The following is a 24,398-nucleotide window of genomic DNA, read 5'->3' as shown; positions in this document are numbered from 1 at the left end:
TCATCCCTTGGAACCTGTTTTTGAGCCTGTTGAACCTCAAATTGTGCCTGTTTTTGAAGCACAAACATACCCAAAGGAAGCACGGTGTTGGCATAACCCTAAAGGAGCGTCTCCACTCCCATCGTTCAGCCCAGACACTGAGGTCCAGCTCCGAGGGCCTTCTGGCGGTTCCCTCACTGCGAGAAGCAAAGTTACAGGGAACCAGGCAGAGGGCCTTCTCGGTGGTGGCGCCTGCCCTGTGGAACGCCCTCCCACCAGATGCCAAGGAGATAACTACACAACTTTTAGAAGACATCTGAAGGCAGCCCTGTTTAGGGAGGTTTTTAATGTTTGATGTTTTCTGATGTGTTGGAATCTGCCAAGAGTGGCTGGGGCAACCCACCCAGATGGACTGGGAATCATAATCATAATCATAATCATAATAAAGGTTCTGTTTTGGTCCTGGCGCTGTGGGTTAAACCACAGAGCCTAGCACTTGCCGATCAGAAGTTTGGCGGTTCGAATCCCCGCGACAGGGTGAGCTCCCGCTGCTCGGTCCCTGCTCCTGCCAACCTAGCAGTTCGAAAGCACGTCAAAGTGCAAGTAGATAAATAGGTACCGCTCCGGCGGGAAGGTAAACAGTGTTTCCGTGTGCTGCTCTGGTTCGCCAGAAGTGGCTTAGTCATGCTTGTCACATGACCTCCTGGAAGCTGTACACTGGCTCCCTCGGCCAATAAAGCTAGATGAGCGCTGCAACCCCAGAGTCGGTCACGACTGGACCTAATGGTCAGGGGTCCCTTTACCTTATCATTCTAAATTATGCAAGTATATGGGCCGTTTTCATTCTTTCTCAGCGTACACTTTTCAGAATCGTGACCAATATGTCTGGTGTCAATATTTGTAATGTGGCTTTGATTGTGCAATTTTCTGGTTTGGGTCAAATTTTGAGGGACGCCTCCTGCATAACGCTGACGGTCCGGAGGCGCTCTAGCATAGCACGGGATTTGATGTGGATAGGGAAGCATATGTTTTTTTAAAAAATACCCTGAAAATGGAAATGAGGAGAGTCAAAAGACGAAAAAGCAGGTAGGTGCACAAGTGATTTCCGACAGTTCACAAAAGGAAGCCCAGATGTTTCCCACAGCTGTCTACACGTTTATCAGCAGGCTTGCCATTATCCTGACTCCACGACTGCCACCTACTGTACATCAGTAATGCTGCTCCACTTAAAACTCATTCTGTGTTCTGAGCAGCAGTCAGTGGTCAAGAGTTGTATTCCGACAAGATCTAGAGGGCCTTATGCTATGCCATTTCTGGCAAACAGATTACGTAATGGGGCTTAGGAGCCAACCTTAGTCAAGCGTGATTTGCTTTGGGGCTATACACAGGAACATCTTGCTTGCTTGCTTGCTTGCTACATACCATTCCTAACTGGGGTCTGTGCAGAAAGCCAGGGTGCTATGCACAATGGAAATACAATGAAGGAGAAGGGGATTTGCTGTGGAAAATGGTGCCACTTCACATACTACCTGGCTTCATGCGAAGCAAGTTTTACACTTTGGCCACCGAGCGGCTGTTGAGCCATAGGTTTTGCCGGCAAGTATCCAAAACACAAAGAGACGCGGGAGGCGCTGTGGGTTAAACCACAGAGCCTAGGACTTACCGATCAGAAGGTCGGCGGTTCGAATCCCGCAACAGGGTGAGCTCCCGTTGCTCGGTCCCCGCTCCTGCCAACCTAGCAGTTCAAAAGCACATCAAAGTGCAAGCAGATAAATAGGTACCGCTCCAGCGGGAAGGTAAACGGCGTTTCCGTGCGCTGCTCTGGTTCACCAGAAGCGGCTTAGTCATGCTGGCCACATGACCCGGAAGCTGTACGCCGGCTCCCTCGGCCAGTAAAGCGAGATGAACGCTGCAACCCCAGAGTCATCCGCGACTGAACCTAATGGTCAGGGGTCCCTTTACCCTTTACCTTTTTATCCAAAACACAAACACCCAGACTGGTATCCAATTAAACAAGTCTGCTAGGGGAAGGGGTTTTAGCTGGCGCAATGCCCACGTATCAAGAACACGAAGTCTTGCCGTATTCCTTTAAGTATCAATTCACTGAGTTGGCAAAGCACTGGAAGAAGCTACCAGAAGCTATTTTTGTCGTCGCTTCCCCTAGCCTCTGAGGGCCTGGGGACCCTCCTAACTGTTATTTACTGTACTGATCCTCCAAAATAGGTATAGCTGGCTAAACATGTTTCCACCTTACCTATGTTTTCATGCTCAGAAGAAAACAACACATTCTTGTGTAAGAAACACACACCCCTTTAGAATTTATTGAAATGCAGGTTTTCGGAACATAGACTTTACATAACCATATACAGTTATCACATGTTAAAATGGCAAAGAGGGAAATCAGCTTTCATTTTTTAAAAAGTTACTTAGTAAGTGAAAATGAACTATTGCGTTGTTTCTACTCAGAAGAGAACCATTGAAATTAATGGACCTCAGCTAGCCGTGTCCATTAATTTCAATGGCTTTACTCAGTGTATGACTAACACTGGGTAGGTAAAAATGGTAAAACCCATTGTTACTCTAAAATGCATAAACATGATGATCCTTAGTTCTTGTCTCCACAACAGATAAAAAACACAGTTTTCTTGCTTCAATCCTGTTTCACCCATCTGTAATGAAACTGCATGATTTTGTAATACCCATTTCACTTATTAGTAATAACATCTTGATTTCAAGGGCTTGAAATGAAAAAAATAAAAATGGATTTTTAAGCAACAACATACTATGCCGTGAGATTACAAATGAGGTGGTGGTATAAATAAGAGATTCAAATTCAAACAAAACTATGAAGGCAAACAAGACTGGAGTTTCAGTCAATTTTTGCAACAGCTCCAGGAAGAGTGATTCTTATATCCTGAAGTCTTTCACTGTTTGAACATTGTAATACTGTTTTAAAGCTATGGTGCTATCCATGTACAAGTTGGATAGGATTCGAATGCAGTTCCTTCTCTGGATAACCTTCTCTGCAACAGTTGGCAAATGCAAGACAAAGTACGTTTCTCTGTGCTCTTGAGCACAGGTAGTGAAAGAACATGAGGCTCATCTGGTGCCCTAAGAAAAACAAGTGCTTCTTCAAATGTCACGCTGCTCTTGAAGTTTACGTTTTTTAGATGTCGGCTCTTCATCTGCCTGTTCTGAGCAGTCCCCAGATTTTACACTCTCATTTATAACAGTGATGCCTGTCAAAAGGTACCCGCCGGCGCCACTCATCATCAATTTGGGGTGACTCCGATCTGGCAAGACCTTTACAAAGAGCAAGAAAATGGAACGCAATCATTGATTACGAGGAATAGTTTCAAGTAGCCGCACGATGTATTTTTTTCTGCAAGGTTTAAGCTCTAACTGAATTCAGATGGATATTTACCGTATTTTTCGCTCTATAGGACGCACTTTTTCCCCTCCAAAAATTAAGGGGAAATGTGTGTGCGTCCTATGGAGCGAATGCAGGCTCCTTGGCTTCAGCGAAAGCAACACGAAGCCTCCAAAGCGCAGAGGGAGCGCTCCCTCCGCACTCCGGAGGCTTCACATTGCTTTCGTTGAAGGCTGGAGAGCGAGAGGGGTCGGTGCGCACCGACCCCTCTCGCTCTCCAGGCTTCTGGGATAGCCGCTTGAAGCCTTTGGAGCACAGCGGGAACTTGCGCTTTGCTCTGAAGGCTTTGGGTTCCTTTTGCTGAAGCCAGGAGAGCAAGACTCTCCTGCCTTCAGCAGAGAGGGAGAGCTGCGCAGCGCCCATTCGGCGAAACAGGAGGAGAAATGGAAGGGGCTCCGTTGCTCCTGCCGCTTCGCTGAAGGGGCGCTGAGCAGAGAGGGGGAGAATTGTTTTTTTCTTGTTCTCCCGCTCTAAAACAAGATGCGTCCTATGGTTGGGTGCGTCCTATAGAGCGAAAAATACGGCATACTATATCAAGCATGTCCAACAGGTCGATTGTGATCTGCTGGTCGATCTCGAAGATGCCCTAGGTTGTTTGCGAAGGTGTTCTCCCTAGCCCCAAAAAAGCTCAACAACTGTGGCTTCGCCCCTCAAAATAAGCTCAACAACTCATGACAACGGGTAGATCACCACCAGTTTTTTTTATACTGGGAATAGATCACAGCCTCTTGGGAGCTGCACGTGACTGTACTATATCATTTAACACCTACAAAGAAACACATCTGCCACGGTATTCCCACCCTAACACTTAAGTTTCACAAAATGGTCAGCGCCATTTTGGAAACGTGATGGGCTAGTTCATGCGTAATGCTAAGCCGTGGTTTAGTGCTACTCAGAAGAGTCTCAGTGAACCAGAGCAGAGCACTGCCTTGTGTTTACTCCATTCCAAAGTCTCTCAGCATAGTGTTGTGTGTGAATCAGGAACTCTGGTTTAAAATCAAATAGCGGTCAGTCTCTAAACAAGTGAGCTTGGGGAAGCTGCATCATTTAACCACTACTTTTTTCAAAAACTAGGACCCCTGGTTTGCATACTATGAAATATTCTGTCCATTCCTTGAAAGTGAAAGTAAACACAGACCAAAGTTATTATCTATCATGCTATTGGTCCCACACTGTAAAGCTCAGTTAACAGTTTTGCATTGATGAAGAAAAACTCTGATGCCAGTGACCTGTTGATATTTATTTAGCAGAAAACTAAAAGTTACTGTTGACTTAAACAGTGATTTGTGTATCTGCTCATACTCCCAATTACAGTGGTACCTCAGGTTACATATGCTTCAGGTTACATACGCTTCAGGTTACAGACTCCGCTAACTCAGAAATAGTGCTTCAGGTTAAGAACTTTGCTTCAGGATGAGAACAGAAATCGTGCTCCGGCGGCGCGGCAGCAGCAGGAGGCCCCATTAGCTAAAGTGGTGCTTCAGGTTAAAAACAGTTTCAGGTTAAGAACGGACCTCCAGAACGAATTAAGTACTTAACCTGAGGTACCACTGTACTCAAGAACTGAAGGCAGCCTTGCACTAACATGGTTACTTAGGCTAAAACAAACACTGAATTTTTGAGAGTGGTGCTAAGCTAAACGTTAGAATGCTTGCTTTCTCTATTTTATCCATTGGGCGGCTGAGATTGAGATGGAAGGAAAGAGCCAATAGATACAATTTTCTTTTTCACTTTTCTATACTAAGCTTCCCATCATAAGTATGGTGATACATATATACGTGCAATTCTTACCTGATAATTTCGTAACCACGTTTCAGAGAGTTTCAGATTAATGACACCCCCTTTTTCTCTCAGTTTCGTGTAGCATTCCACTAATGGCTAAGAGAAGAAAAACTGGTTAAACGAACTTGCTGAAAACTCAGAGGGATAATAAAAATAAAAGGTATTGGATTCACCTCTTTATATTGGCAGTAGACAACAAAAGGCCTTGAGGGAGCAACAAATTCTAATAAGGAGAGTAATAAAGGCGCCGGATGAAATCGACTGGCAACAATTAAACTGCAACAGAAAGTTGTACACAGGTTAGATCAAAAGATTGTTCATATTTGCCTGGGCAAACCAAGCTGAAATAAGGAAAGGCAATATCTGGCGAAGCATATTGTCCTTTTATTAATGTTGTTGTAGATGCAGGCTTTAGTGCCATGTTGAGTCGATATATTTCACTTTCAGAAGCGTTTTGCCTACATGTGGAAATCTGCAAGTCACCCATACAGCCTGGAAGGAGCCGATAAAACTCAGGTAATTAAGTCCACTTCAGTAAATTTTTGAAGTTGCATTTTTACAGCAATAAAACGTAACATTTTATTTTTATTTTTATGTTTTACAAAGGAACATTTCTCCCCAAGCAAAACACATTTAATGCTCTGGTCCAGAGATCTCAAATATAAATTCTGTGAGTCAATATTTCATGTCAGCCTTCAATAAATCATCCCATTTCATTCCAGTTTTCCGTAATTGTCAGCAAAGATTAGCAATCACTATGCTGGGACAGAAGATGAGGGAAAAAATTCAGAAATGAGTTGTTTTTAAGTCATTTATGCATACATGATTTCGGTAGAACTGAACCGCTAAAGGAAATGAGAAAAAAATTCCTTTATATTTCTCAAATGAGAAATATCTCTTTTACTCTGGTTTCTTCCCATCTTTGATCCTCATTGTGCCCATTCTACTTTGTGGTTTGTTTTGGCATCCTAAATCATCCTTGATAGGAAAGAGTTGAAGAATTGAGGAAAGAATTTAAAATGTTGTAAGAAGCTGCTAGAGCAATACCAGGTGAAGTTCAAAGAGCAAGATGGACAATGCTAGACACCGAAACCCAACTTACCACTGTGAACAACTAATATTCAGTCCATTAGGCTTTGTTGGGTTCTTGCACATATTTAAGGACGCAGGTGGCGCTGTGGGTTAAAGCCTCAGAGCCTAGGACTTGCCGATTGAAAGGTCGGCGGTTCGAATCCCTGCGGCGGGGTGCGCTCCCGCTGCTCGGTCCCAGCGCCTGCCAACCTAGCAGTTCGAAAGCACCTCCGGGTGCAAGTAGATAAATAGGAACCGCTTACCAGCGGGAAGGTAAACGGCGTTTCCGTGTGCGGCTCTGGCTCGCCAGAGCAGCGATGTCACGCTGGCCACGTGACCCGGAAGTGTCTCCGGACAGCGCTGGCCCCTGGCCTCTTGAGTGAGATGGGCGCACAACCCCAGAGTCTGGCAAGACTGGCCCGTACGGGCAGGGGTACCTTTACCTTTACCTTTACTACATATTTAACTTGGGGAACAAAGTAAGGCCCTTAATTTTCCAGGAATATTTAGCATTATGTGATCAAACTTACCCATCAGCATTTTTCTCTTTCAATAAACCTGCAGCTTCTATCAACTTTTTCTGCCTCTCCTCTTGTTTCTTTTGTTTGTCGTGTGTCTGGGAAGAAAAAAAATAAATAGCTGACAACCCATCTTTTGGCTGCTTTGACCATTAATGCCTACGTTCTTTAAATTTAAAGGGTTATTCAAACCAGAAGTGCTGTAGGAATTAAGTTATGCTCCACTGTTTCCCTCTGGGGGCACTCTCAGTGGACCACCACTTGTAGATATCTTGCCTCTAAGCTCAAAATAATTTATATTAGGAGTGTGAAGATGAACCACTTCCCAAAAGCTTTGCAAGCTGCAAAGTGCATTAGGAGCACTTTGGAAAGACCCGACACTTGAATCCTAAATTCTGTTGAGCTAGCACAGAAAGGCTTAAGCTCTTTGTTTAACATACTCTACAGCTGACTTTGGGACGCGGGTGGCGCTGTGGGTTAAACCACAGAGCCTAGGACTTGCCGATCAGAAGGTCGGTGGTTCGAATCCCCGTGACGGGGTAAGCTCCCATTGCTCGGTCCCTGCTCCTGCCAACCTAGCAGTTCGAAAGCACATCAAAGTGCAAGTAGATAAATAGGTACCACTCCAGTGGGAAGGTAAATGGCATTTCCGTGCGCTGCTCTGGTTTGCCAGAAGCGGCTTAGTCATGCTGGCCACATGACCTGGAAGCTGTACGCTGGCTCCCTCGGCAAATAAGGCGAGATGAGCGCCGCAACCCCAGAGTCGGCCACGAGTGGACCTAATGTTCAGGGGTCCCTTTACCTTTTTTTTACAGCTGACTTTACACCATAAAATCCACTGAAAGAATTGTAGATTTGGAAGGGACCCCACGGGCCACCTAAAAGATCACATTATTCTGGTGCTGTGCATAAGCATGGTGATTCTGAACACTAGCAAGTGTAAATAAACTCAAAGGTATCGCAAAAAAACTTTCAAGTTCTATCAAAAGACCCTGATAACTGACATCAGTCTCAAATGAAGAAAGCACAGTGCAGTGGTACCTTAGTTCTCGAACGGTTTAGCTGATGAACAAATCGGCTCCTGGACATTGAAAACCCAGAAGTAAGTGTTCCGATTTTCGAACGTTTTTCGGAAGCCGAATGTCTGACGCTGCTTCCGCTTGAGTGCAGGAAGCTCCTGCAGCCAATTGGAAGCCGTGTCTTGGTTTTCAAACCGTTTTGGGAGTCAAACGGACTTTTGGAATGGATTACATTTGAGAATATCAAGGTTCCATTGTAACTATTCCACTAGTCACTGAAGATATAGGGTGCCTCTGGGATAATGATGATGATGATGATAATGATAATGATAATGATGATGATAATGATGATGATGATGATAATAATAATAATAATAATAATAATAATAATAATAATAATAATTTATTTATAGCCCGCCCATCTGGCCGGGTTTCCCCAGCCACTCTGGGCAGTTTCCAACAAAATATTAAAATACGATAGTCCTTCTGATATTAAAAGCTTCCCTAAACAGAGTGAGAAATGTTTTAAGGTTTCAAGTGACTGTAAATGACTCTGGAAGTTGCTAAACTCATGGGTGGGACATCAAATCTTTCAAATAAATGAAAGATGAACACCACTTAGATTAATTCCAAAATGGCAACATTTCCTTGATGACAGTGTCTAAAAGTTAAGTCAGTAGATTCTTACTGTTCCCTTTGCTTTACTGTCTTCAAATGCGTCGCCCTCCGTTGGAATGTCCATTATTTCTTTTTCTTCAGGCTGACTGTCTTCCGCAGCTATCTCAGCACTGCATTCTGTGTCTGCTTCTTGGACGGAAGCTGGTTTGTCATCCACCGAACCATTGCTTTCTTCGGCCACTGCCGTATTCTCTTCAGATTCTAAAGGCAGTTTCTTTAAAGAAAACGTACCGGAGAGAAGACTGTCCACTTTGCTGAGAGGGAAATCATACAGCGTTTGGAAGAAGGATTCTGGAAACCCAAAGCAGCTTGTGGCTGCTCTAACAGGTCCTCCTCCTGGGTACATCTGAATAATGGATCCATAACCTGCAAGCATGGACCAGAGTCGTTACAACAAACATGGAGGCTCACACCCTGCACTGGTATAGGATACATACCTGTGGATGCTTATCAGAAAATGACTTGCATGAATATAAACACCAGCATGAAAAACGCTTCACAGAAGTTTCACATCACATCAATTCAAACAATTGCTGCTCAAGGCAGGGGCATTCAGTTTTGCACATTCAGTTTTAAATCAAGTATAATGAGGAACCAAGCAACTTTGGTGTAGTTACACCAAAGGAAGGTTAGATTCCGGATACGTGCATCAAATGGCTGCCTGCTCCACCCTGCCATATAGCAAACCTGCTTTGAAGTTGAATTCTAAAAGGAGTTTGACAGAGGCACCGGATGTGACCAGGAAGAGACTTTATTTTTATTTTAAATTAAAAAGCCACTGAAGAGGCCCAAGCAGGCACATCTAAAGCAGCTCATTAGATACCGGTTAAATATTCACCAGAGACCAACCCCCAGCAGTAAATAACATGGTAAAGGTAAAGGTACCCCTGCCCGTACGGGCCAGTCTTGCCAGACTCTGGGGTTGTGCGCCCATCTCACTCAAGAGGCCAGGGGCCAGCGCTGTCCGGAGACACTTCCGGGTCATGTGGCCAGCGTGACATCGCTGCTCTGGCGAGCCAGAGCCGCACACGGAAACGCCGTTTACCTTCCCGCTAGAAAGCGGTCCCTATTTATCTACTTGCACCCGGAGGTGCTTTCGAACTTCTAGGTTGGCAGGCGCTGGGACTGAGCAACGGGAGCGCACCCCGCCGCGGGGATTCGAACCGCCGACCTTTCGATCGGCAAGTCCTAGGCGCTGAGGCTTTAACCCACAGCGCCACCCGCGTCCCTAAATAACATGAGATAATGAAAAAAATAGAAGTTCTAAAATTTCCCTTCACTCGCTTACGCCAAAGAGGTTGTCAAGACAAAATTAAACAGCGGATGGTGGGGAGGAGAGAGGAGAGTTTGTGTTCTCTGACAACTCATATTTTTATAAATTTTTTGAGCTTTACATTTTGGTAGAAATGTCATTGTCAGGCTTGAGGAATTCTCTCCCCCTTGACACCATGGGGGCGTCAAGAAGCAGGGAAGAAACAAGAAAGCATACAAATAATTCAGTCCTTCCTCCATGATGGAGTTGCTCACTGTGGCTCCTCCCCCTTCCCGCTCTCCCAACAGCACCTGACCCTACGGTGGCCCCCCGTGGTCAAATGCCTCTGCGTCCGTTGCTCTTGCACCATTAGCGAACGTCGCGTTCTAGGGGACGGCGGATCCAGCCTTTCTCAACCTGTGGGTCCCCAGATGTTGTTGAACTACAACTCCCATCACCCCTAGCTAGCAAGGCCAGAGCTCAGGGATGATGGGAGTTGTAGTCCAACAACATCTGGGGACCCACAGGTTGAAAACCACTGAGATTCTATGCTGTCTACTGAAGTGTTCACTGGCTGCTCTGTCTCCCTCATCGCTTCTCCTAACTCTGCATAATTTGGCCATTCGCCTGTCTCTGACTTGTTATCTCCCTCATAAGGTAATTAGGTCCAGTCGTGGCCGACTCTGAGGTTGCGGCGCTCATCTCGCTTTATTGGCCGACAGCTTCCGGGTCATGTGGCCAGCATGACTAAGCTGCTTCTGGCGAGCCAGAGCAGCACACTGAAATGCCGTTTACCTTCTCGCCGGAGCAGTACCTATTTATCTATTTGCACTTTGACGTGCTTTCGAACTGCTAGGTTGGCAGGAGCAGGGACCAAGCAACAGGAGCTCACCCCGTCGCGGGGATTCGAACCGCCAACCTTCTGATCGGCAAGTCCTAGGCTCTGTGGTTTAACCCACAGCGCCACCCGCTCCCTCATAGTTCGGCTGTAATTCAACATGGCCTCCCTCTTCCCTGTCAGCTAGAGGAGAAGGGGCTGGCGACCTCCACCACTCCCCCCTCCTCTTCATTCCAGTCCCTGACACTTTTTTTAAGAGTGATTTTTGAGCTTGAACTCCAGCGGTTCTCAACCTGTGGGTCTCCAGATGTTGTTGGACTACAACTCCCATTATCCCTGAGCTCTGGCCTTGCTAGCTAGGGGTGATGGGAGTTGTAGTTCAACAACATCTGGGGACCCACAGGTTGAGAAAGGCTGCCTTAGACCTAAAGATGCTATAAGACTCGTGTTTTCAAAAAAGGTCAAATAAATATGCTACCGAAGAAGCAGGACTATGTGAATGTTCCACATTCCCATTAAAGAACAAAACACAACAGCACCACCACAAAGTTCTGCCTACAGGGAGCCTGCTATTCTTACCTCCCATTCGCTCCATTATAGCACCTAGGACCAATCCGGCACAGGTTTCCATTACAACCATCTTATTGCCAGCACGGACGTTTCCCCAAGTCAGCATCTGGGCTAAAGTATCGTATCGCAGATAGCTGAGAAAGGAAAAACAACATTCACTTTATTATCAGCACATGACAACAACAACAACAACAACTTTATTAATTGTATGCACCCCATCATCACCATCTTCAACAACAACAACAACTTTATTGATTGTATGCACTCCATCATCATCAACAACAACAACAACTTTATTGATTGTATGCACTCCATCATCATCAACAACAACAACTTTATTAATTGTATGCACTCCATCATCATCAACAACAACTTTATTAATTGTATGCACCCCATCTGACTGGTTGCCCCAGCCACTCTGGATGGCTCCCAGCAGAATATTAAAAACACGATAAAACCCAAACTTCGAAGTTGCTATCAATCCATAATTCTGCTCTTGAATTAGCTCCTTTATGTTAGAAATACAAAAAGCTAGAGAAGGAATTGGCAAGTTAAGGATACGCTGACTAAATGTTATAGGAAAATATATAGGAGGACTGTAGAGCAGGATTGGGCAGGGTGAAGGCCCACCCACTCAGTGTTATGTGGTTGCCAACAGGGTAATACTTGATTATAGTAATAATAAATAATAATAAATTTTTATTTATACCCTGCCCTTCCTGGTTTAAAAACCGGGCTCAGGGTGGCAAACAGCAAATATAAAACATTGATTAAAATGCGACTTTAAAACAGCATAAAATACAACATAAAATGCAGCATCAATATCAACAAAATTCAAAAATTCAGGGGTCATTGAAATAAATTGAGTCTTACTTTATTTTTCCTGGTTCCCTTCCATAGTACATTGTTGACAGAATACGTGTTGATGGCTTTACGATTGTAATAACCGCCTCGTATCTGTAAGGAAAGCACAGCAATCGTGTTTTAAACTTTAAGCGCAGATAATTTGTGAGCCACAATATACTGCTCCTGGCTTTCTAATATGCAACTTACTTTTTTTTCTTTTTCTTGATGTATTTATGCTGGGCAAATTCCGTCTTGTCTCTGAACGTGGTGCTGTTCTCTATCAATTGTTGAACTATTTCCTTTAAGAGAGAAGTGTGTCAGCATTGTCTCCTTACGTTATACTTACTTGAAAAAGAAAGTTTTCACATTTAAACCAGAGTACACAGGCAACGTCTAATGAAAGTAAGCACTTTTGGTTGTTTACCGGTTTTGGGTAGCATATACAGGTGAAACTCGGGAAATTAGAATATCGTGGAAAAGTTCATTTATTTCAGTAATTCAACTTAAAAGGTGAAACTATTATATGAGATAGACTCATGACATGCAAAGCGAGATATGTCCAATATTGATCTATTTGCAATCCTTATTTTGCTGATTTCATTTAATATTCTAATTTTCTGAGATTGTTAATTTGGGGTTAGGGTTAGGGTTAGCTGTGCGCCATGATCATCACAATTATAACAAATAAAGGCTTGACATATCTCGCTTTGCATGTCATGAGTCTATCTCATATATTAGTTTCGCCTTTTAAGTTTAATTACTGAAATAAATGAACTTTTCCACGATATTCTAATTTTCCGAGTTTCACCTGTAATTAACCTCCTGGGGGAGGAAGAGGAGGGAAGAGAAGAAATGCGCTTGGCAAAAACTCCACCACAAAACAAACAATCCAGGGACTTCACTTTTCCCCAGAATCACAGCAGGCAGGATTACTTATGTCCCAACTAAAAACACCATGCCCCCCCAGGATAGAAGCAGATCCACTGGATTTTTCGATGATGGAATGAAAGGTCTTTTCATTTCAAGTTACGGCCACATGGCCCTGCATCCAGCCAAGAGCCAACTGGAAGGAAAAGACCTGGAGTACGTTTGCCAACCAGGGAAGACAGTATCATGTCCAGGCAGCAGCCTATGTTTCTAATGGGGCTGCCTCTGAAGACCCGTCGGAAACTTCAGCTGGTGCAAAATTCAGCAGCCAGGCTGCTCATTGGGGTGACACGGTTTGAGCATATAACTATGGTTGCCATATGTCTGGAATTTTCGGGACCAGGCTGGTATTCGATTCAAAAACTAAGAAATATATTCTTTTGCCAAAAAAAAAAAAAAGGTCAACAAGTTTTGTGTCCGGATTTTCACTCTTTGAAATATGGCAACCCTAATATAACACCGGACGCGGGTGGCGCTGTGGGTTAAACCACAGAGCCTAGGACTTGCCGATCAGAAGGTCGGCGGTTCGAATCCCCGTGACGGGGTGAGCTCCTGTTGCTCAGTCCCTGCTTCTGCCAACCTAGCAGTTTGAAAGCACACCAGTGCAAGTAGATAAATAGGTACCACTGTGGCGGGAAGGTAAACGGCATTTCCGTGGGCTGCTCTGGTTCGCCAGAAGCAGCTTAGTCATGCTGGCCACATGACCCGGAAGCTGTAAAGCGAGATGAGCACCGCAACCCCAGAGTCGGTCACAACTGGACCTAGTGGTCAGGGGTCCCTTTACCTTTAATATAACACCAATCCTAGCCCAACTGAACTGGCTGCCAATCAACTTCCAGGGCCAATACTGGAATTTACCTATAAAGCTTTAAACGGCTCAGGCCTGAAATACCTCAAGGACTGCCTCTCTTCATATAAACCGACTGTCATCTGAGGCCGCTCCTCCTACACAAGAGGTCCAGATGGTGGCAAAATGAGAATGGACTTTTTCTGCAGTGGTTTCCTTTTTGTGGCGTGCCCTGGGCCTTCAGGTGCCAGACAAAAAAATCCCCCTCTTCCAGGCCTTTGTTTAAGTAGCCAATCTATGGGTTTTTAAACTGGAGAGGGGATCTTTTTTTGTTTTGTTACTATGGTGTGTGCTTTTGTGTTTTTACAGTGGTGCCTCGCAAGACGAAATTAATTCGTTCCGCAAGTCTTTTCGTCTTGCGAGTTTTTCGTCTTGCGAAGCACGGTTTCCCATAGGAATGCATTAAAAATCAATTAATGCGTTCCTATGGAAACCGCCTTCAGACCAGGTCCGGGGACAGTCTGTCCCCCGACCTCTTCTGAAGGCCGGCGGGGGGCGAAAGTCTTTGCTTCCCCCCGCCTGCCTTCCCGGGAGAGCGGAGAAACGCAGCGCTGCGTTTCTCCGCTCTCCCGGGAAGGCAGGCGGGGGGAAGCAAAGACTTTTGCCCCCCGCCAGCCTTCAGAAGAGGTCCAGGACCTCTTCTGAAGGCGGGCGGGGGGCAAAAGTCTTTGCTCCCCCCGCCTGCCTTCAAAAGCCGTCCGGGAGCATTTTAAAATCGCCCCGGGACAGCGGAGAATTCTGGACCTCTTCTGAAGGTGGGCGGGGGGCAAAAGTCTTTGCTCCCCCCCGCCTGCCTTCAAAAGCCCTCCGGGATAGCGGGAAGCTCTTCCCTGCTATCCCGGACTGCTTTTAAATTGCTGGCGGTGGGGAGCAAAGCCTTTCGGCCCCCGCCGGCCTTCCTGGACCTCTTCTGAAGGCCGGAGGGGGGGGGAAAGGCTTTGCTCCCTACCGCTAGCATTTAAAAGAGGTCCCCGGAGATTTCCCTATGGGCTTTCTTCTTGCGAAGCAAGCCCATAGGGAAATTCGTTTTGCGAAGTGCCTCCAAAACGGAAAACCCTTTCGTCTAGCGGGTTTTTCGTCTTGCGAGGCGTTCGTCTTGCGGGGCACCACTGTATATTGTAAAGCACAGGACGCAGGTGGCGCTGTGGGTTAAACCACAGAGCCTAGGACTCGCCAAGCAGAAGGTCGGCGGTTCGAATCCCCGCGATGGGGTGAGCTCCTGTTGCTCGGTCCCTGCTCCTGCCCACCTAGCAGTTCGAAAGCACGTCAAAGTGCAAGTAGATAAATAGGTACCACTCCGGCCGGAAGGTAAACAGTGTTTCCGTGTGCTGCTCTGGTTCGCCAGAAGTGGCTTAGTCATTCTGGCCACATGACCCAGAAGCTACCGTATTTTTTGCTCTACAAGACGCACCAGACCACAAGACTCACCTAGTTTTTGGAGGAGGAAATCAAGAAAAAATATATTCTGAATCTCAGAAGCCAGAACAGCAAGAGGGATCGCTGCGAAGTGAAAGCAGCAATTGCTCTTGCTGTTTTGGCTTCTGGGATAGCTGCGCAGCCTGCATTTGCTCCATAAGACGCACACACATTTCCCCTTACTTTTTAGGAGGGAAAAAGTGAGTTATAGAGCAAAGAATATGGTAAATAATAATACTAATAGTAATGGCACAGAGGTGCACTGATAGGAGAGGAATCGTGCCAATGCTGTTTTTACATTAGTACGCATCTTCTTTAGCTACAGTGCCTAGAAATATGGTTTTCAAACGTGTGTCTTTAAAGGTGGGGAAGCAATGCTGTGTATGTGGGGAAAGGCAGAAGAAGTTACTTTTAGATTCCAGCCTCGTGACACAACTCTACATGGCTGCCGTCAACCTCAGAATGCATCAGATAAAGCAAACCGTCTAGCGTTGTATCTCACAGTGAGAAGAGTGTGCTGGATAACCAAGGGAGAAGGATGAGAATCACAATTGTTAGTTACCTGTCCTTTAATGCCTTTATCCTTCAAAGCCTTTATATCATCGTGAGTCAGTTTTTGAGACTTTCCGTCATCAACTATATTACGATTATCGGCACCTGCTTCTTTGGTTTCTGAAAACAAAAGCACATATAAAATGGTGAATTATCAGTGGAGAACCGTGCAGAACAATAGTCTTATTAGAGCTATTTTTAAAGCCATAAAAGCTGGGGTTCCAAAACTGGCAGCCACAGTTTCCTAGCTGGGACAAAACAGGAAACTATGGTTAGTTAAGAGTCTTCTTGCTTCACATCATAAAGGGAAAAGATTCAGGTCCAAGATATCTTGGCTTATTAGGATGAATTATTCCCATTGCAGTAAGGTCATTCAGTTCTCCAAGTCGGAGCCTGTGACTTGGAAAATGCTGGGCCACTGTGTTGCAGATATTACCTCCAGACAGACAGTTCCCAAGCGTTCATAATCTTTTATCAGACAACTAGTTTACTTCCTCCTGACTATTTCAGCTTGAAGTGTAGCTGGACTGATGCCTTGCCTAACAGCAGAGTTGAATCAATGCTGACTCTATACAGTGGTACTTTGGGTTACAGACGCTTCAGGTTACAGATGCTTCAGGTTACAGACTCCGCTAACCCAGAAATAGTACCTTGGGTTAAGTACTTTGCTTCAGGATGAGAACAGAAATCGCACAGTGGTGGCGTGGTGGCAGCGGGAGGCCCCATTAGCTAAAGTGGTACCTCAGGTTAAGAACAGTTTCAGGTTAAGAACGGACCTCCAGAACAAATTAAGTTCTTAACCCGAGGTACCACTGTACTATACAAATATTAAAAAGAAAACAAAATGGCCCTCTCTGAAAGCTTAACATTTAATCCAAGCAGATAACCTCTGCCCTCACCCTGGCAAAGGCTACACATTGGTCAGATGTGCCAAAACTATTACACAGAACTGTACATACAATTTTTATGCCACAAAACTATCTGCTGGTTTTCTCTTACCTGTGGCAGCCTCTTGCACCCTGTTCTTTGGCTGAAGGGTCCCGCCGCTGGTCACTTCAAACGTTGTTCCATAGATATGCCCAATAGCATTATCCAGACAGAACCACTGTTTTTCAAATACGATTTTCCTAAGAGGAAACAAATGATTTGGGATAGGAACCTCCAAAAGCCATCAAAAACTAATTAGATGTGACATGCAAGTCCAGATTAAAATGTACCGTATTTTTCTGTGTATAAGACGATACAGTGGTACCTCAGGTTACATACGCTTCAGGTTACATACGCTTCAGGCTACAGACTCTGCTAACCCAGAAATATTACCTCGGGTTAAATACTTTGCTTCAGGATGAGAGCAGAAATTGTGCTCCGGCAGTGCGGCAGCAGCAGGAGGCCCCATTAGCTAAAGTGGTGCTTCAGATTAAGAACAGTTTCAGGTTAATAACGGACCTCCGGAATGACTTAACCAGAATATTTTATTATTAACCACTGTATTTTATTATTAGAAATAATAGGAAATATTTTATTATTAGAAAAAATAGGAAAAATCTGTGGGTCCCCTTATACACCGATAGCAGAGAGGGTACGAGTGATTGGTGTCAGTGATTGGTGTCAGCAGGCAGCATGAGACTGGCCTCTTAGGAATTGTTGGTAATGAAATAAATAGAAAGGACCACAAAATCTTCCAATATGCAGTAACAGCGGCAAGAATATTATTGGCCCAGAAATGGAAACAAGAACAAATACCAACGTTGGAGGAATGGAGAATGAAGCTGATGGACTATGCAGAACTTGATAAACTGACTGGGAAGATCAGATATCAACGAGATCAAAAATTCATCGAGGACTGGGGAAAATTAACAGAATACTGGGAAAGTATAAGTGATAACGGAATAACGTTAGTGGCATTTAGAGAAGCTCTGTAATAAAATAAGAAATATTGTAAAAAAGCAAAATATAAGAGGGGGGCAGGTATAAAGGCAATACAAAATTTGGAAATGTGTATTTAAAGGAACTAGAATTTGAATGATTGGCAGAGAAGCCGAAGGAAGTCAAAAACCGAAAAGTTTAATAGAAACTGTAATGTGGTATGATTGTATGGAAAATTAATAAAATATAATTATATATAAAAAAAAGAGACTGGCAGTGGCGATTGGTTGCTCTGGCAAGCCCTGCTGCGGTTTGGCTGCGAATGTGGCAATTGGGCGGCAGATTTACGGCATCGTCAAGGTGTGCAATCGTCTGTGTTTGCGTCGAGTGTAGAGGTGGGCTTTGGGCAGTGAGCGTGCAGACAATTGGTGGCTGCGGCAATGTGTGTGATTTGTAGTGCCGGGCAGGCTGTTTTGCTCAAAAACTGGGCAATTCCCGCCCCCCCGCCCCAAAGCGCTACAACTCTGGGCAATTTTAGGCCCCCCTCCAATTTTTTTTCCTGTCCAAAAAATAGGGGCCCTCTTATATATAGGGGCATGTTATACACGGAAAAATATGGCAACCAGACGGTTATAATGTGAATAGCTTCTTGTGGGCATCTGGATTTCCTGAACTATGCAAGATTAGCAGTTTCGACATGCCTTCATAGGAGCAAAACAGTTAATTTAGTTTCATTTTCCAGTCTATTAGTAGTTGGTTAAGCCCGGGAAGAAACCCAGAAGAAGCCTGCGAACCTCAAACAGCCTCAGTTCTGCCTCTGACTTGCAATACTAATACAGTGGTACCTCGGGTTAAGTACATACCCGTATTTTTTGCTCGATAACACGCACCTGACCATAACACGCACATAGTTTTTAGAGGAGGAAAACAAGAAAAAAAATTCTGAATGAAACAGTGGGTGTATCATTTTTGTGCTTCATGTTGTGGCCACAGACATGTGATTTGACGGTGAGTTTGGAGTAGCCCAATGCAAAAATCCTGAGAATCCATGTGGATCTGTGCTTTGTAAGCATGTTTTTGCACCATTGCGGCCCCAGGCAACAGTGGGTGGGTGATTTTTTTGGTAGCCATGGACATGTAATGTGATCTGATGGTGAATTTGGGGTGACCCAATGCAAAGATCCTGAGGATCCATGTGGATCCGTGCTTTGTAACCACGTTTTAAGTGGGGAGGGAAGGAAAAACACAGAAGGGACAAGGAGCACGAGAGGGGTGTGCGGAGAAGCAGCTGGCTAACAATGCAGGAGAGGGGTTTAACGGGAGGGAGGAAAGGAAGGCAAAAGTTCCCCCCCCACCCACCCCCTCTCTCTCTCTCTTCCACCTGCATTTTCCGGCTGCCTGCGATGCTCGACGCAGCAGCAGCGGAGCACGGAGAGGAGGAGGTGGTGGCTGTCGGCTGCTCTCCTAGCCGATGGAACCTGAGTTGGGTGGGCTGGAGTTTGAGCAAACACAGCAACCGAAAACAGTGGGCAGTAAGACCCTGAGGCAGAATGCAGGAAAGCAGCAACCTCCTCTCTTTAGCCTTCCCTCCTCCGCGATCTGATTTTTGCCCCTGTACTTGGGCCAGTCGGCTCCAGGGGCCACACATTCGCTCAATAACACGCACAGACATTTCCCCTTACTTTTTAGGAGAAAAAATGTGAGTGTTATAGAGAGAAAAATACGGTAATTCGTTCCGGAAGTCTGTTCTTAACCTGAAACTGTTCTTAACCTGAAGCACCACTTTAGCTAAGGGGTTGGCCTCCAGTTGTCACCACACCGCCGGAGCACAATTTCTGTTCTCATCCTGAAGCAAAGTTCTTAACCTGAAGCACTATTTCTGGGTTAGCGGAGTCTGTAACCTGAAGCGTCTGTAACCTGAAGCGTATGTAACCCGAGGTACCACTGTACTGGTGCATATTGCAGAGCTGTCATACACCACAGATGACTTCCACTACTAGTAGACACAACTTGTACAATTGAGAATACAGCTTCTATTGGTATTGGCACTTTTTTAAAAAGAAGAATGTCTCTTTTTAGAAATACAGTGGTACCGGACTTCCGGGTTAGCGCCATCGGCGAATGGCGGAGTTCCTCTAACCGGAGGAACTGGCTCCGTGGAAACTGGGTCTTCCCGCCGCGGCGAAGGTGGGGACCCGCTAGAAATCCCAGGTGGAGGAAGCCTGGGAACGTGGGGTTTGGCAGGGCACCAGGAGCGCCTCCCCTACTCGCGGGGAACCCCATTTTGGGGCTCCGGAGCGAAGTGGGGTGAGCGGCGCGGTGCTGCGAACTGATTGCTACTTTCACGGAGGGAAGCCGCATAGCCATTGCCGGAGAGCGCTGACTTTTTCCTGTCGACAATTGGACTCTAAACAAGTACCCGTGAGTAGAAATGGAAAACTGGATCAAGAAACACCCTAATTTGGCACCGAAGCGGGAAGGTTCAAAACAGGAAGTCCGCCTTCTGCTTTTTGTAAATAAAAGGTAAAGGTAAAGGTACCCCTGCCCGTATGGGCCAGTCTTGACAGACTCTGGGGTTGTGCGCCCATCTCACTTAAGAGGCCAGGGGCCAGCGCTGTCCGGAGACACTTCCGGGTCACGTGGCCAGCGTGACAAAGCTGCATCTGGCGAGCCAGAGCTGCACACGGAAACGCCGTTTACCTTCCCGCTGGTAAGCGGTCCCTATTTATCTACTTGCACCCGGAGGTGCTTTCGAACTGCTAGGTTGGCAGGCGCTGGGACCGAGCAGCGGGAGTGCACCCCGCCGCAGGGATTCGAACCGCCGACCTTTCAATCGGCAAGTCCTAGGCACTGAGACTTTAACCCACAGCGCCACCTGCGTCCCTTTTTGTAAATAGACTGAAGCAAAAACCTTGTAAGCTAATAGCCTGGAAAGTTGTTTGTAAAGGTCGAAATTTCCTTCATTTATAATCACTAAAACCCCCTTGGAAGCAGGAGAAAAGGGGGGGGGGAAATTTGACAGTTCAAGCTTGCAGGAGAGGGAGTAAAGAAAAATAAGTTTCCACCATCTCAAACCTGGGACCGGGGTGTCAGAGACAGAAATTGTTGGAGATGTCCATTGACTGTGAATGGATCATTTTGACAGATAGCTAAAAAAAGAGAAACAAACTGATTCCAATGTTGCCTTTTGCATTCTAAAGAAACAAAATATTTGAAAATTGAAAGTAACTTTCTTTTGTTGGATATGCTTTAAAAAGATGGACACAAATAGAAATTGTCTCCTCTAGAGGGAGCTTGTCAAATTGTTGCTGCAGTTTACTTGGGGACTTTACAGCTGCGAGATTAAGATCGTGGGACCAGTCTTTTGACCTTGAATAAAAATGTGTTGGGAGGAAGTTTTGGTGCTTGCTTTTTGTAAGACAAATGCTTTGCTGGAGCAGTTGCATGAGAAGATGGATTTGATGAATGAGAAGTTGGATTTGATGACTGTTGTAGTCAGTGAATGTGGACAAACAGGGAATACTGACACAGAAATCATACAGGGACCAACTCAGGAAACTGGTTCGACTGGGCAAGTGCAAGGGCAGTACCTCAGGTTAAGTACTTAATTTGTTCCAGAGGTCCGTTCTTAACCTGAAACTGTTCTTAACCTGAAGCACCACTTTAGCTAAGGGGTTGGCCTGCTTTTTCTATGGTAACTGTTGGCAGATGTTGACATGCACCACCATCAGGAAATGAGCACACAAATAAACCACGGGTGCTACGGCTGATGTTATTAGGTGGCCCCGCAATACTGTTGCCAGAAAATATACAACCGGGGGGTGGGGGGGGGTGGAAAAAAGGTGGCATGTAGGTTTGCTTTAGAGGTTCCCTTTCTCTGTTGCATGGCCTGTAGCTGCTAGCTAGAGTGGAGCTCTAAAACCCAGGGGAAAGGAATGGATGAAATTTAAAGACTATTTAGCTAAATATGCTAAGATAACTAAAATAGAAATACTTGCAAGTACCAGATTTGCTTAGGATTTAAATATGTGATGTTATAAAATAATATGTTTAAAGTTAATATGAAAAGGAAGAAAGAAGTTAAATTACTAAGTAATTCTTATTAGAAATTAGTTTTGGAAAACTCTTACAATGATATACATTGAAATTCATCCAGGGGGATTTGAGGAAGTCACTTAACAATGTTAATAATAGTGGAATACCGTAATTAAAGATAGCATTTATGTTTGTTTGTTTATAAATTTGGAAAATCAATAATTTTTTTGGGGGGGGGAATTAAAACCCAGGGGAAACGCAATGCCGGACAGGCCTGGGACTCTTAGACCTCAGGGTGGCAAGTTCATGCCGCAGGTTGGACAAAATATTCCTGTGTGGCAGGGGGTCCCTGGGGACCCTCCCAAAGAACTCCTGCTTGGCAGGGGGTTGGTCTAGATCAGGAGTCAGCAAATTTTTTCAGCAGGGAGCCGGTCCACTGTTCCTCAGACATTGTGGGGGGCCAGACTATATTTTGAAGGGAGAAAAAATGAAAGAATTCCAATGCCCCACAAATAACCCAGAGATGCATTTTAAATAAAAGCACACATTCTACTGATGTAAAAACACCAGGCAGGCCCCACAAATAACCCAGCGATGCATTTCAAATACAAGGATACATTCTACTCATATAAAAACACACTAATTCCCGGACCATCTGTGGGCCGGATTTCGAAGGCAATTGGACTGGATCTGGCCCCCGGGCCTTAGTTTGCCTACCCATGGTCTAGATGACCCATGGGACCCCTCTCAAGGAACTCCTGCATGGCGGGGGTTGGCCTAGATGACCCCATAAAAAGGTAAAGGGACCCCTGACCATTAGGTCCAGTTGTGGCTGACTTTGGGGTTACGGCGCTCATCTCGCTTTATTGGCCGAGGGAGCCGGCGTACAGCTTCCGGGTCATGTGGCCAGCAGGACTAAGCCGCTTCTGGCGAACCAGAGCAGCACACGGAAACGCCGGTTACCTTCCTGCCGGAGTGGTACCTATTTATCTACTTGCACTTTGACGTGCTTTCAAACTACTAGGTTGGCAGGAGCCCCATGGTCCCCCCCCCCCAGGACTCCTGCGTGGCAGGGGGGTTGGCCTAGATGACCCCATGGTCCCCCCCCCAGACTCCTGCGTGGCAGGGGGGTTGGCCTAGATGACCCCATGGTCCCCCCCCAAGACTCCTGCGTGGCAGGGGGTTGGCCTAGATGACCCCATGGTCCCCCCCCCAAGACTCCTGTCCTGAGTGGCTGGGGGTTGGCCTAGATGACCCCATGGTCCCCCCCCCAAGACTCCTGTCCTGAGTGGCTGGGGGTTGGCCTAGATGACCCCCGGGTGCCCCCCGATCCCGTGATTTCGCAGCCTCCGGAGGTGCCCCCGCCTCCCCACGTGTTTCAAGCGAGAGAGGGTCGCGGGGGGAGCCGAGAAGCAAGCGGGACCCCGCCGCCCTCACCTCCGCCTGGCCACCGCCACCGCCTTGAAGACCTCGTCGCGCTTGAGGACGGCGAAGTCCCCCTCGCGGATCACGCCGGGGGGCGAAGCCGGCTCCGGACTCCCCTCCATGGCCACGCAAGACACGCCTCCTGCCCGCCTGCCTGCCTTCCGCCCCAAATCGGCCAAGGCGCCGGAACGGAAGCGGGAGCCTCGCCCGGCTTCCCTGTTTCCAATGAGGAAGCAGCGCGTCTCCGAAACGGGGGCGAGGAAAGAAGGCGAATGGGCAGAGCTCCTCCTCTCGCAAACCCGGGGAGGGAGGCTCCAAGGCGAGCTCCCGTTTCAAATGCCCTGGAAATCTGCAGTAACAGCAATTCTGTTCCTAGCTATGGGCATCGCGTGTATTTTATGCAATGAAAATGGGCATCACGTGTATTTTATGCAATGAAAATGGGCATCACGTGTATTTTATGCAATGAAAATGGGCATCACGTGTATTTTATGCAATGAAAATGGAACAAGATGGAAGGAGGGCGCGGAGAGGGTGCGCGCCTAAACGGCGCTTAGCTCTTTTATTTTTTAGTTGCTCTTTTGTTAATGCTGCTCTTTTGTTGTTGTTTAGTCGTGTCCGACGCTTCGTGAACACTGTCCAACCATCTCGTCCTCTGTCGTCCCCTTCTTGTGCCCTCCATCTTTCCCAACATCAGGATCTTTTCCAGGGAGTCTTCTCTTCTCATGAGGTGGCCAAAGTATTGGAGACTCAGCTAAGGATCTGTCCTTCCAGTGAGCACTCAGGGCTGATTTCCTTAAGAATGGAGAGGTTTGATCTTCTTGCAGTCCATGGGACTCTCAAGAGTCTCCTCCAGCACCATAATTCAAAAGCATCAATTCTTCGGCGATCAGCCTTCTTTATGGTCCAGCTCTCACTTCCATACATCACTACTGGGAAAACCATAGCTTTAACTATACGGACGTTTGTTGGCAAGGTGATGTCTCTGCTGTCTAGGTTTGTCATTGCTTTATGAAACTATATGAAAATGATGTATAGATGGTATATTACAAGTGCAGTTAGAAAAAAATGTACAAAACCGGTTCAAATTTGTGTTGGAAATGTAAGGAAAAAGAAGGGACTTTTTACCATATGTGGTGAGATTGTAGTAAAATTAAAAATGTTTGGGAAATGATATACAATGAGTTGAAGAAAATGTTCCAACTAACATTTGTAAAAAAGCCTGAAGCCTTTTTGTTAGGAGTTGCAGGAAAAGACCTGCCAAGGAAATTAAAAAACATTTTCATTTATTTGACAACGGCGGCAAGAATCTTAATAGCACAAGGATGGAAGAATGAGGAAATCCAG

The 24,398-nt window shown here is 45.9% G+C and overlaps 1 protein-coding gene across 1 annotated transcript; it reads right to left on the bottom strand.

Moving 5' to 3' along the window:
- Positions 1–2,268: 2,268 nt before the first annotated feature.
- TRMT6 (tRNA methyltransferase 6 non-catalytic subunit) lies at positions 2,269–23,399 on the bottom strand. The gene is made up of 11 exons (XM_083730515.1): positions 23,064–23,399; positions 16,725–16,852; positions 15,736–15,845; positions 12,191–12,282; positions 12,011–12,094; positions 11,147–11,271; positions 8,488–8,843; positions 6,793–6,878; positions 5,365–5,467; positions 5,201–5,287; positions 2,269–3,282 (listed from the first exon to the last, which is right to left on the bottom strand). The coding sequence occupies exons 1-11, from the start codon at positions 23,171–23,173 to the stop codon at positions 3,112–3,114; spliced, it is 1,452 nt and encodes a 483-aa protein (XP_083586641.1). The 5' UTR covers positions 23,174–23,399; the 3' UTR covers positions 2,269–3,111.
- Between the last annotated feature and the right edge of the window lie 999 nt (positions 23,400–24,398).

The sequence above is a fragment of the Podarcis gaigeae genome (genome assembly GCF_964106915.1).
Source record: "Podarcis gaigeae genome assembly, chromosome: 3".
NCBI lineage: Eukaryota > Metazoa > Chordata > Lepidosauria > Squamata > Lacertidae > Podarcis > Podarcis gaigeae.
Note: the sequence above shows the minus strand (reverse complement) of the source record. Positions and strands in the feature narration are given on the sequence as shown.

What these genes read in the sequence shown, in the direction of transcription:
- TRMT6 (XM_083730515.1), bottom strand. Translation starts at nt 23,173, where the DNA reads ATGGAGGGGAGTCCGGAGCCGGCTTCGCCCCCCGGCGTGATCCGCGAG. An exon ending in ATAAAGGCATTAAAGGACAG is followed by an intron (nt 12,283 to 15,735) that starts GTAACTAACAAT and finishes TCTCTCTTAAAG; the next exon opens with GAAATAGTTCAACAATTGAT. An exon ending in TATAATGGAGCGAATGGGAG is followed by an intron (nt 8,844 to 11,146) that starts GTAAGAATAGCA and finishes CCATGCTTGCAG; the next exon opens with GTTATGGATCCATTATTCAG.